Source organism: Acanthochromis polyacanthus, chromosome 14 (assembly GCF_021347895.1).
Source record: "Acanthochromis polyacanthus isolate Apoly-LR-REF ecotype Palm Island chromosome 14, KAUST_Apoly_ChrSc, whole genome shotgun sequence".
In the NCBI taxonomy this organism is placed as follows: Eukaryota; Metazoa; Chordata; class Actinopteri; family Pomacentridae; genus Acanthochromis; species Acanthochromis polyacanthus.
The window spans coordinates 14,600,269-14,614,161 of record NC_067126.1 but is presented as its reverse complement, the minus strand read 5'-3'; the positions used below and the strand labels follow the sequence as shown (position 1 = coordinate 14,614,161).

Sequence of the window (13,893 nt, the reverse complement as noted above, 5' to 3'; positions counted from 1 at the left end):
ACGCACAGTTTTATAAATCGGGGCGAAGGGCATACGCCCATTTCGGATTTTCGGCGTACGCAAACTTTTAGTATGTCAATGTTTTATAAATGAGGCCCCTGAACTGTCTGTTTCATTGTTTAAGAAATCAGAGAAAAACTGGGCTATTATTTATTTGGACAGTTTGATCAGCTCCTGTTAGTTTCATTTTTATCTGTTATTGCATTACTACATTTTACACATCACTGAGTGTATCGACGAGTCTCGTGTGACTCACAAATATCGCTGACGCATGCGTATTGTGGTACTCTTTGCGATATGTGGTATGTGGCACCATGCAATGCAGCTGCGAGAAACATTAATGGATAAGTGACCTATGTGTAAAGGAGTTTAAATGGCAGAATGCTGTATGACTTAATACATACAGCATACAGCAATACTTTAACAGATTGAATAACCCAGCAATGATCCCTGTTCCATGTCTGAAAGGAGCTTTTGTCACTTCTGATTTTTACTCAGTGATCATTTCACCAAATTTACCACACAGCTGTTGCTTTTAACTTATTTTTAACTTACGGTGAGTTTGTCAAATGGTCTTGTGGCTTTAACAGCTGTATTTCAGAAGTGCAGAGCAGCAACTTAAAAATGGCTATAAAGTGACGGCTGGTTAACATGTAATCTTAACAAGTTGTGTTTCTGTGTTTTTTCTGTTTGACAACAGGAACCGAAAAAATTAAAACAGCTTTATCGGGAATTCTGCTGTATTCAATTACACTATTTACTATGCTTTATAAAAGCAAGGAAGGAAGTGTGGAACAGACCATTTTTACTGCATCTTTAAACAAAAACAACATCATCAGCTGACTATTGCTTACCTTCTCAGCATACTCTGAGGCAATCTGTTTGATCTCCTCAGACTGCAATCCCACTATTTGACCCACTGCACTCGCTGTCAGCTTACCCTATGCAAAGCACACAAGCAACTCAGAGTAGGACATTTTCAGAGAAACTTATTTTTGCCCTACTTTCGAGCATACAGATAACACTGTAGACATGTTCCTAGGAAATCACTGACATCTTGGGCAATATTTACACATTTGTTCTACCAATAGATGCCAGAAAATAGGCTCAGAGCCCTGAAAGCCCTTGTTGAAAACTATTGAGGTAGTTAACTTAGATGACTGACACAATGAAAACATTTTACTAAAAGAATGTGACTCTTGTAAACAGAAATGAGAAGGCCAACTACAGAGGCGTCTCGCTCTGTTGCTGGCATTCAGAAGCCCTCAGCTTGCTTTGAGTTGTACAGCAGTGTTATAGACTAATGACAATGACAGTCAATTTTTGTAGCATACCTCTTCGTTTGCCATGGCAGCCATGCTAGTCATCAGGGTTTTGATTCTTATCTACATAAAAACAACACAAAACAAACAAACAAAAAACAAGGAAAGTTAAGTTATGGTTAAAGAGTAAAGTGTACTTGAAGATTATAGTACAATAATAGCACACTTAGCGGAAAATTCATTATGAAATAAATAAATCATTTGTAGAATTATACTCATTGGATATGCTGAAAGATAACACGAATAATTGTAGATGTATGACAACAAACTACTTCTTTGTATAAAGATTACCTCACAGCTAACACATGATTTGCTGAGGTTTGTAAACATGCCAACACTCACTAAAGCATTTCTGCATTCACTATTCACTGATTTGCTTTCTTTTTCCAGGATAAAGATACTGCCATTTTTAATTACAATAAATGTTGCAAATGTTAATCAATGTAAATGGATACTTTGAATACTTACTTCCCTACCTGTTTCTCCTACTTGACTTTATGTCTAATAGGTTGATTTTTGCTTTCCATGTATAAGATTCCCATCGTATAAAGTGCTCACCTCCTCTGCTGCCTGCAAGTTCTCATCCTCTGATATCTCTGCAGTCCCAGGGGGTGTTGCTTGAGAGCCACTGACAAGCGGAGCATTCCCTTGATCTACCTAGAGGAGGGATGAAGGGAAAGGGAAGGAAGGAGAAAATAAAAGAAAGAAGGAGTAGTGCTAAAATTCAATGCAGAAAGACTTTAAACTAGATATTTTTTTATTATATATATCCTCTTCATTTTCAAAACCTGGCTCCAACATTACACACATTAAAACTCAAAAAAAAAATTGCAGTTTGAAGATTTGGAAGTACTTATGCTAGTAATGACTAATGTAACCAAAAAACTGCAGAAGTCTGATGAGCTCATTTTGCACAAAAAGATTTCTTAACTTTTCACACTTTTGTTCTCTTTAGAGCCACGTCAATACTGGCTTAAGTGACAACACAAAAAAATGTCACAGCTAAAGAACACACTTGTCCAAAATTCCTGTCTAACAACATAGAGATGTTTGTCTGACTGGGATAAAGGAGGAACATTCAGCAGTATATCTTACTGTACTTGCCTAATAACTGATAAAAATGCTCTCTTCAAAGCCACATTCTGAGTAGGACTTATTTGTAAAAGTCAAATAATACAAATACTACCTTGTCATGTTTGGATTGCTTGCTGAATCCATATCGTCTATGGAAACAAAAAACATAAGTGATAATACAAAATTGTGAAATGAGTAAGCATTCATCCCCCCACCCCCACAAAACCAATGTCAAATACACATGCCACATTAAAAATCAGCCCACCAAATGGCAGCAATCTAGGACAAATATTTCGCTCAGGGCATGACTGCCAGAACAAGTATAATAATTAATGCAAAATGGCATTGAAGCAGCACCAGAGTTCACATCGCCATGCTTAAAATACCTGAGTACTGCTTGCATTCTCTAACCAACATGTTCAACCACAAAACACAGTTCTATGAGCAGCAGAGTACTTACAGGAGGAAACCTGACATTCTAGTACAAGGGTAGAGATAGATGGATGGGTAGATCAAAAGACAATGTGTCAGACAGATGAAAAACTAAACATGACATATGTGGATTCAACAGTACATGAATGCTTTTCAAACTACTATTTACAAACTGTAAGAAATATCTAATAGAGATTTCTGACAGATTTTTTAATACGTATTTAGAGCTTCAAGTCAATATTCACTGTGTAATACATATAAAAACAAGTGATTGGGCACTCCCACATGAGACACCATGAAAAGCATGACTGTTACACAAGGAGGACAATATAAATTTTACAAAATCACTGGCACAACAGTTTAAACGTGAGGTCAGACTGCTGCAAATGTATATCCTAATTTGCCAGCTTTGCATTTACTAATGGAATCATTTCAAATTGCAGTTTAGGTTAACAATCACAAATTGTTAAGGCTATGAAATCTGTTTAAATGTACAGTACATTAAGTATAATCTCTATTTTTAATTTAATTTTCCACAAACCAGGAGTTGTAATAGAGCTAATATAAAAATGAGGTAGTGACAGCAAAAGACTAGACTAGAAATGTAAAGGGTTAGTGCACTCAAGTAGGAAAACAATAAATTTTCTGTCTATATGTATATATATTATATATTGTTTTTCCATAGCACTGTCGCCTCACAGCAAAAAAAGACCTGGATTTGAATCGTGGCCTGGGATCTTTCTGTGTGGAATCTGCATGTTCTCCCTGTGCCTGTGTGGGTTCTCACTGGGTTCTCTGGCTTCCTCCCACAGTCCAAAGACATGCTGAGGTTAACTGGTGGTACTTAATTGTCTGTAAGTGTGACTGTGAATGTGCTTGTTGTCTGTCTCTATGTTTCGTAAGCAACAGTCCAAAATCCCAAAAATATATTACACAGGACACAGAAAATCAGCAAATATTTTACAAAGAAAAAAAATCTGTTCTGGATAATATCTGCTGAAGTATCCAAAAGTCTGGGGATAGGAAAATTTTAAAGACACACTAGAGTTTTTTTCTTAAAATGTTGTTCTTACATTTAAATGTCTGCGTTAGTACAAAGTCCATCCTAATGTTAATCATAAGCGCTACAGTAAGTGTTGCAAAGTGCAGTTCATGTAACAGCCTTCTCTATAAGTTCTGATGTAAAATGTTTAGCTGTATTTTTTCTCCGAGCACCAGGCTGAAGCCACATCCTAGACAGTGATATGAAATTACGGCATGCATCATATATTCCTTGTGTAAATGAATGTTTACATGGTAATAAAACAAACTACAGTGATTACTAAAAGCCACTTTGACAAATGATAGATGACAGTAAGCATGACAGAATGTGTGTGCACCCGCTGTCTGAGTTGCCACAATGTATACCCTGGCCCCTTGCCATAACTGTACCGAATTCTACCCTTAACTATAAATTGAAATCTTCACTTTCATGTTATTGTTGAAAGTTGTGAGAACCAGCCGAGGTCAGCACAACATTATGTTATTTGAAGTCAAAATGGGTCTTACAATATGTACAGACAAATATGTGATGTGAATCTCACCTGCCATATTCCAGCAAAGTGGAGTGAACCCTGGATTCCTCATCGAGCAGCTCCTCTGTGTCCCACTGCCTCCTGTATTTCCTCTGTGGTTTGTACATATCCTGAAAGGCACAGGTATGGATTGAGAAAACTACTTGTTTTCATTGCTGTCGAACATATACACTGTTATCTGTATGTTGATGTAAATACATGTTGATGTATTTACTTTGTTGATTATGTAGACACTTTTTTTAGTGTACATGTACCAACTCACCAACACATCCAAAACTGCCCTCACAGCCTTGTCTTTCTTGAGGAGAAAATCTTCATCCTAAATCAGAGGGGTTCATTCACAGCAGATATCAACAACAGTTCTTACTTACAGGGCAGTTTATGCAGTAATCCTTCTTGACTGTCAGGAATGATATCTTTCTAATGTTCTTACTAAAGCCGAGCATAACTTTTAAAAAAAAATGGCCCTGCTGTGTTTGACCCGTGGATACAGAATCACACTTTTACAAGAGGTAGAAAAAAATGAATCACGAATTGACAAGATAAGAATAAGTCAAAATTAAGTAAATTTATGAAACAGCAAACGCCATTCCTGAGTATTTCATTTTTTTTTCTCGAGTATTTCATTATTTTAACATTTTATCTAGCATCAGCATCATTTCTTAATGATTCACAGTGGTATTCATCCCAGCCAAAATGAATGCATAGGAGATACTGAGCATTTTTTCCACATATAATTTAGTTTGATTTCTAAACTGATGCTGGTATCAGAGAATAAATAGCATGTCCATCTTCATATGAACTTGAAAGCAAAGTGTTTTTGCTATATCCTGGTCACAATTTATGTCTTATTATTCGTACCAACTTCCAGAGATCATAGCAGCTTCAGCAAAAAACAACTGGACTTCTCTTTTGCGTTCTGGACGATATTTCACCTCTCATTAAAAAGGCTTCCTCATTTTGCTTTTTACGGAATTTCCGAGGATTACTATTACCTGACTGAGAATCTACACACACTTGATCACCCTAAATAGTGATCTCATTCTGTGAGTTACCGATTATCTGCATGCCACACCACCAAACCTCTGAAGCAGGTGGTCCTAAAGTGTGTGCTACAGCATACAGAGATGCACTGGGGACAGGCCTAAGGCACAGCATGCTTTATTATATCATTCTTCATGTACAGTGCCATGATAACAGCATTATTCTCCTTCATGATGTCTACTATTTTTACCATTTTTCTCACACAGAGGAAATGATTCAGATCATCAAATTTTATTTATCTATTTATATTTATCTAGTATTAGACAACACACAAACCACAAAATGCAGTTTATAAATAGCTATTTATTGAAGACAGTAGTTTTGAGTTTTTTTATTCAGAATAGATAGATGTTGATTACCATGACAGTTTCGGCGAAAACTTTTGCCTCCTTCAGAAGTGTCTCACTGACAGCATGTGAGATGTCAGGAAAGTGTTGATTCAGTTCTGTCAAGGTAATCAACCTCTATATTCATGTTATGTCTGAACATAAGAATTCAAAACTACAGTACAAGAGACAAAATGAACATTTTTGAGCTATTACGATTTATTAAAAATCTGTATCACCCCTATGAAAAAGGAATTGTCGCCCTAAATTTAATAACTGGTTGGTCCCCTGGCAGCAATAACTGCGGTTAAACATTTGGTATGACTTGTGATCAGTCTTTTAGATCATAATGGTGGAATTCTGGCCCACTCCTCTCTGCAGAATAGATTTAATTCAATTTTCAAGGTGTTTTAAGGTCTTGCCACAGCATCTCAATTGGATTCAGGTCCAGACTTTGACTCAGCTACTCCAAAACCTTAATTTTGTTCTTTCTGAGCCACTTAGAGGTGGACTTGCTTGTGTAATTTGAGTCACTGTTGTGCTACATAACTCATTCATGCTTGAGCTTTAGGTTATTAACAGATGGTGGATATTCTCCTGGAAGATTTTCTGATAAGAGAGCAGAATTCATGGCTCAATCAATTATGACAAGTCTTCCAGGAAGTAAAGGAAACCATCACACTATTATCACCATGTTTCACTGTTGGTATCATGTTCTTCTTGTGGAATGCAGTATTAGCTTTACACCAGGTGTAACAGGACCCATGTCTTCCAGCAAGTTCCACCTTTGACTCATCAGTCCACAGGATGATATCCCAAAAATCTTGGGGCTCATCCCGACATTTTTTTGCAAATGCCAGACAACCCTTTATGTTTTGTTTCGTCAGTAGTGGTTTGTGACTTTCCCATGAATGCCATTTTAGCCTAGTGTCTTCCTTATTGTGGAATCACATAGATGGACCTTAACTGTGGCCAGTGAGGTCTGCAGTTCTTTTAATGTTCACCTGGGTTCTTTTGCGACTTCCTGAAATAGAGGTTGACACGCTCTTAGGGAAATTTTGGTAGGCTGGCCACTCTTGGTAAGATTCACCACTGTTCCATATTTTCTGCATTTGTGGATAATGTCTCTCACTGTGGTTGACTGGAGTCCCAGAGCATTGGAAATGGCTTTCTAACACTTTTCACACTGTAAAATGTCAATGACTCTGTTTCACATCTGTTCTTGAATCTCTTCAGAACGTGGCATAATATACTGCTTTCTGAGACCTTTAGCTACGTACTTCACAATATCAGACAAGTTCTATTTAAGTGATGTTTAGATTCAACAAGTGTAGCAGTAACTGTGGGTGTAGCTGGTGAAACTGACCCCAGCTGCCAAATTAATTTGCTCATTAGGCAGATTGGTAGCTATGGGGACAATGATTTTTTCACATAGGGTAAAAACTAAAGGTTCTGCACCTTGGTACTTTTGAGAAGCCAGGATGGAAACAGCTGTGATCAACAGTCATGCATTAAAAAAAAAACAGTGAATTTCAGGCTGAACTTCTGGATGTGTTCACATTGAACAGATCAGAGACAGGGATGAAGACAAACTGATTTTGGGTACTTGGAAAAATGTTGCACATATGAATTCTATTTTTTTTTTTCAATTTCTGTCAACAAAAATAATCAAAGAAATTCAACTTTCATTTTTCTCTTTTATATGTAAACCATTATGAATTGGTTATTCTACAAATAGAAGATTTTTTAAAAAATTGAGCTCTCTCTACTCCTAGACATGGTTCTGCTGTTTCCAAAGATCTGCAGGACTTCGTACTGTGGTGAATAAAAACGTGTTTGGAGCAAACAAAAAAAAAAAAGCCCAGAAACTGTTTGAAGCTTTGAAATTCAATATGCAGTTGTATCAGCTAATTACATACTCAGCCATAGTTACTGGTTGTCATAATAGCACAGTACGTTGTCAAAATGTAGAGTTTTTAAGTTGTTCTGCCGGCAGAAAAACATTAACTATCAGAAAAGCAAACTGACAGGAAATTAAAGTCAAAGAAATGCTGACACACTTCTGTCCTTAACACAGTCTGAATGTGTGCAAACCAAGAGTCAAAAATCCCAGTCATTACATAACTAACCGGGTAATTGTTACGTTTTGGTCGCCGTCATTCTATTTTCGATTTGGGGTCAAAACACCAAAAACGGATAACGGCCGTTTCCTGTTTTTCGTTTTCAAAATAAAAATCAGAAAACGGAAAACCAATCCGTTTTCCGATTTTCTTTTTTCAATAAAAACGGATATCAAAAAACAAATTAGAAGTTAAATTTCATTTTTTGATGTCCGCTTTTCATTTATTTATTATTTTTATAGCCCAATATTACAAGAGTTACCCCAAAGGGCAAGCAAATCAGGTACAATGGATTTCACTGCTGTCTTATTTATTCACAGGACTAGCAGGATGACTTAAGAAATAAATGTAATAGTCAGAACAGCACTGCCGAAGCGGTCTATCATAATGGCATGCCTAGTTTTTATATACTTTGTGAACAATCTCATCCACTATATCTGAATGTCATAGTAATAATGTGAACATCGCCACCTTCTGGGTGCTCTAGCTCAGAATACACAATTTTCAACATTAAATGTTCTTCCAGACTGGATCATCATTTGGCCGCAAAATGATGACCGGCTACCTGTCATCAAGAAACGTCAAGGCTTGTGAGGGCAGGGTTAAGGGTAAGATCCCTGCATGGACCCTACCACCAAGCACGTTAACATGTAAGAGAAACACTATTTGCACTCATGTGTTTGTGCAGTTTAAAAACTTCAGTGTACCGCCGGCGGTACACCTACTAATTTGCATAGGAATTTCAAGAATGTCCGATGGCTGCAAACGCGATTATACAAACACTATGCGCCGATGGAAAGCTTAGATTCTCATGAATCCGCCGGTATAAACCACTTTCAGATGTGATTACCACAGCAGATAATATAAACACATTTGTCCGACAAACAACGAATATCCATCCATCCTTTCTCTATACACGGCTTCAACGTACACAGCGCGACTCACATTTCCGGGTTCATTATTACACACAGATGAAAATATTCCACAAAAAACGGCCATAATCCAACCTTGGACATCCAGACAAAACAAGTCAGTAAAATATTTTGTCCAAAACATGTCTTGAAGTCTGTATATACTGCATGAATAGGTCGTTTTCAAGGAAATGCACCTCGCGATGCCCGTCCCATATTCCCTGTATGTCTCGTCATATTTTTTATTTAAAAATAGAATATTAGCGATTTTTTGTACTGAAAATGGCTGGAATTGACTGCAGCTTAAAGGGTTAACAACATTTATGTTTTGATTTGGTTCTAGGAGAGTGGGTTCGTGTACGTCGTCATTTCTGATGTTTGTCTTGCAAAAGTGTAGTTAAAAAACGGATATCAAAAAATGAAATTTAACTTCTAATTTGTTTTTTGATATCTGTTTTTATTGAAAAAAGAAAATCGGAAAACGGATTGGTTTTCCGTTTTCCGATTTTTGTTTTGAAAACGAAAAACGGGAAACGGCCGTTATCCCTTTTTGGTGTTTTGACCCCAAATCGAAAATAGAATGACGGCGACGTACACAGACCACCTCAGTCCATGTATTCTCTATTCCTAACAATTATGTGTGTGGGACCTGACTCTTTCATCACTACTTAACATGAAAACAAGACAAACCTGAAGACCATGTTTCCCTCTGCACATATTAATTCCAGACTCACAATGTCCTAACAAAATGCCGGCAAGCTTTTGTTGTTGTATTTTGAACAAATACATTCAACACATTTGCGTATTTATTTGAATTTACTGTTTATAAAATGTATTATTTCTCCGTAAATTGGCAGAGCACCTGTCAATTTGTATTCTGAGTGACAGTATGTTAATATTATTTAACATAATACAGCAACTAAATATAAAATAAACCTGTATCCATACAGTACAAGCATGTATGAAGGTCTAAATTGTTGGGGAAATTTTGAATAACTGCATGTGTTATTTTCATGGTTTTTGTATAAAAAAAAAAGTGTTCACTCTTTGCTAGGTCTTGGCTCTGTTACTGACTGGTACTCTTACCTCTGGAAGATTGTGGGTCTTCTGGAACTGAGAAATGGAGTATGCTCTCACATAATCTCCCATTTCTGCCCTTGTCTCTATGGCTCGCTTCACCAGCCACTAACAGAAGACACAAATACAGAACTTATCTCATCAAACACAAAAATAAATAAATAAGAGGCACAGATTGACAGGAACAGTGCACACCTCCACAAATGCTGGCATCTGGTTAATTGCATGCTCCAACTGGGCCAATCACTTTGAATAAACTTGAACTTTAAGTAAAGACAGGTGAATGCAATTCATCCATTGATAAATAAAAATCCTTGCAAAACAAATGACAATAGTGAAAAGGAGCCTTTGACTGATGAATGACATAACTACATTGAAAACTAATATCCCTCACTTGGTGTTTTGATGATGGTGGTGGAGAGTGCTGTGGAACACAATGATCTCATGTGTACAAATGGACTGAGATCTGGAGACAGGATTCACAGATTCACGTCATTGTCATTCTTTAAAAGAACCACCGGATTTCCTTACTACAGGGGTAAATGACTGAGGTGTTTCCTTTAATTTGTTATGTCTGTATATTACTTTGACTTGATCATTAATAATGTTTAGAAATGCACTATATAAATGGGAAATTTTGTTGCTTTTTGCTGAATCCTCTTACCTGTATCACTGGAAAAATGTGAATAAAATCCAGCCCTTGGATTTGATGGGGCTCCAGACGATGAGGACACTTCATCTTTGGTAGAACAGAAACTATTTTCTCTGTCAGGGCACTGCAAAGAAACAGTAATGACTCATCAATGTTAGAATAAAACTGCTATCTGCAATCAATTTGAAGTGAAACTGCACACCCAAAACTAAACTGGTATAAAAAGAACAGTAGCCAAAACTAATAAAATAAGTTGTACACACGTGGACAAAATTGTTGGTACCCCTCAGTTAAAGAAGGAAAAACCCACAATTCTCACTGAAATCACTTGAAACTCACAAAAGTAACAATAAATAAAAATTTATTGAAAATTAAATAATCAAAATCAGCCATCACTTTTGAATTGTTGATTAACATCATTATTTTAAAAAAACTAATGAAATAGGGCTGGACAAAAATGATGGTACCCATAACTTAATATTTTGTTGCACAACCTTTTGAGGCAATCACTGCAATTAAACGATTTCTGTATTTGTCAATGAGCGGTCTGCAGCTGTCAACAGGTATTTTGGCCCACTCCTCATGAGCAAACAGCTCCAGTTGTCTCAGGTTTGATGGGTGTCTTCTCCAAATGGCATGTTTCAGCTCCTTCCACATATGTTCAATGGGATTCAGATCTGGGCTCATAGAAGGCCACTTTAGAATAGTCCAACGCTTTTCTCTCAGCCATTCTTGGGTGTTTTTGGCTGTGTGTTTTGGATCGTTGTCCTGTTGAAAGACCCATGACCTGCGACTGAGACCAAGCTTTCTGACACTTGGCAGCACATTTCTCTCCAGAATGCCTTGATAGTCTTCAGATTTCATCGTACCTTGCACACTTTCAAGACACCCTGTGCCAGATGCAGCAAAGCAGCCCCAAAACATTACTGAGCCTCCTCCATGTTTCACCGTAGGGACAGTGTTCTTTTCTTCGTATGCTTGGTTTTTGAGTCTATGAACATAGAGTTGATGTGCCTTACCAAAAAGCTCCAGTTTGGTCTCATCTGTCCAAAGGACATTCTCCCAGAAGCTTTGTGGCTTGTCAACATGCATTTTTGCAAATTCCAGTCTGCTTTTTTATGAGTTTTTTTCAGCAGTGGTGTCCTCCTTGGTCGTCTCCCATGAAGTCCACTTTGGCTCAAACAACGACGAATGGTGCGATCTGACACTGATGTACCTTGGCCTTGGAGTTCACCTTTAATTTCTTTGGAGGTTGCTCTGGGCTCTTTGGATACAATTCCAACGATCCGTCTCTTCAATTTGTCATCAATTTTCCTCTTGCGGCCACGTCCAGGGAGGTTGGCTACTGTCCCGTGGGTCTTGAACTTCTGAATAATATGAGCCACTGTTGTCACAGGAACTTCAAGCTGTTTAGAGATGGTCTTATAGCCTTTACCTTTAAGATGTTTGTCTATACCGTAATTTTTTTTCGGATGTCCTGGGACAATTCTCTCCTTCGCTTTCTGTTGTCCATGTTCAGTGTGGTACACACCTTTTCACCAAACAGCAGGGTGACTACTTGTCTCCCTTTAAATAGGCAGACTGACTGATTATGAGTTTGGAAACACCTGTGATGTCAATTAAATGACACACCTGAGTTAATCATGTCACTCTGGTCAAATAGTTTTCAATCTTTTATAGAGGTACCATCATTTTTGTCCAGGCCTGTTTCATTAGTTTGTTTTTTTAAATAATTATGTTAATCAACAATTCAAAAGTTTTGATTATTTAATTTTCAATAAATTTTTATTTATTGTTACTTTTGTGAGTTTCAAGTGATTTCAGTGAGAATTGTGGGTTTTTCCTTCTTTAACTGAGGGGTACCCACAATTTTGTCCACGTGTGTATTTTTTTCTTGCAAGCTTCTTTCTTCTCGTTCCTGCACAACTGTGTCTTAATATGCAAAATAATTATCCTAATGGTTTACAAAGAGCAAAAATATGAAAGTAACAGTTTCTGTCATAATGTATAGCTGATGTTTAAATCAGCTACAAAATCAACATCTGCAACATTCCAGGTTCACTGGATACTGTAAACGGTGTGAAGTCGTAGCTATAGTCTGTACAACATCAGTGTCGATATTGTTATTTTTGAGAAGAGATTAATACAAAGTTAACTGCTGTGCTTTTATATGCATAGTGAATAAATGGGAAGTAGGGAAGAAAACACTCATTCTGTGCCTGAATCATCCATCTGCTCTTATGCTTTTAAAAATGCACAAAATGAAAAATCAGACACACAGTTCTATATATTGTAACTGCATTCAAAAGTGGTGCTGCCAGCTGGAATCTCACTTACATTTTCTGGCCAATGGTGGAGTTTTCTTGAAAAAGAAGATCTACATCAATGTCAAAGTTACATGTTGTGATGCACCAGGTCATACCACCGACCACCTGTGCAGGAGAAATGGAGTAAACAGCTTAGTGGGGGTGGAGGTTGACAGGGGCAATACTGCAATGGGACTGGGTTTCTGTGGCTTAGATTGTAGAGCGGGTTGTCCATTGACTGCAAAGTTGGTGGTTTGATCCCCAGTCCCTCCAGATGCCAAAGTGTCCTTGGGCGAGACACTACACCCCAAGTTGCTGGCACCTTTTGTAGCAGCTCTGTCACCATTTGTGTGTGACTGTGTGTGTGTGAATAGGGTTAGAATGGAATGAATGGAAAACACTGTAAAGCTCCAAAGCTCTTTGAGTACCACTGAGGTAGAAAGGGGCTATACAAGTGCAGACCACATATAGTTTTATTAACTAATTGTACGAGACAAGTACAAGTAATTACACCGACATTGTAACATTTAACCCTTATGTCAAGTTTTTTGTCCTTTTCATCTGTAATTTTTAGATAATTTTGGCAGTGCTGATTAGCCTAGCCATGCTAGATCCCATGTTTCTGACGGCACAAGGGTCTAGGGAAGCTCGACAGGGAGGGAGGCGGGCTAAAAGGTTGTCTATCAAATCCCTCTGTAGCAATTGGGTAGGTATACAACCAATCAACGCAACGAATAGGCTGACGTGGTTCCGAGAGCACCGGCGGATTGTGTGGCTAAGTCCCATTAGCTTCCCAACCAGCGGAGCCGCGGAGCCAACTGGTATATTAAGGATTTGCCATATCCCGTCGGCATAAGTCCAAATACGTCTTTCTTCTCAATTGAAACACTTAAGTGCCGTCCTTTGTTTATCTTTCAAGTTGAATTTTAGCTTCAAATCTTTAAGGGCTGTGGCCAAAGCCGAGTCGAAAGATAACTGTTTATTGTGCGCCAGTTGTTTCTGTCAGAATCGTCACGCCTCTGTCATCACTTCGTTACGTCCGCCTTCTGATTCTA

At 37.7% G+C, this 13,893-nt stretch overlaps 1 protein-coding gene across 2 annotated transcripts in view; it reads right to left on the bottom strand.

Moving 5' to 3' along the window:
• ccdc93 (coiled-coil domain containing 93) overlaps positions 1-13,893 on the bottom strand; it is a 45,604-nt gene that overhangs the window by 21,265 nt on the left and 10,446 nt on the right. The window contains exons 3-12 of one of the 2 annotated variants that reach the window (XM_051958922.1): positions 12,870-12,964; positions 10,545-10,656; positions 9,890-9,988; positions 4,665-4,721; positions 4,412-4,512; positions 2,857-2,874; positions 2,509-2,545; positions 1,881-1,979; positions 1,335-1,385; positions 855-941 (exon numbers count right to left, since the gene is read on the bottom strand). In XM_051958922.1, the coding sequence (XP_051814882.1) occupies positions 855-941; positions 1,335-1,385; positions 1,881-1,979; positions 2,509-2,545; positions 2,857-2,874; positions 4,412-4,512; positions 4,665-4,721; positions 9,890-9,988; positions 10,545-10,656; positions 12,870-12,964 (756 nt within the window). The remainder of the gene's footprint in view (positions 1-854; positions 942-1,334; positions 1,386-1,880; positions 1,980-2,508; positions 2,546-2,856; positions 2,875-4,411; positions 4,513-4,664; positions 4,722-9,889; positions 9,989-10,544; positions 10,657-12,869; positions 12,965-13,893) is intronic. The other variant, XM_051958923.1, reaches the window with a different exon arrangement.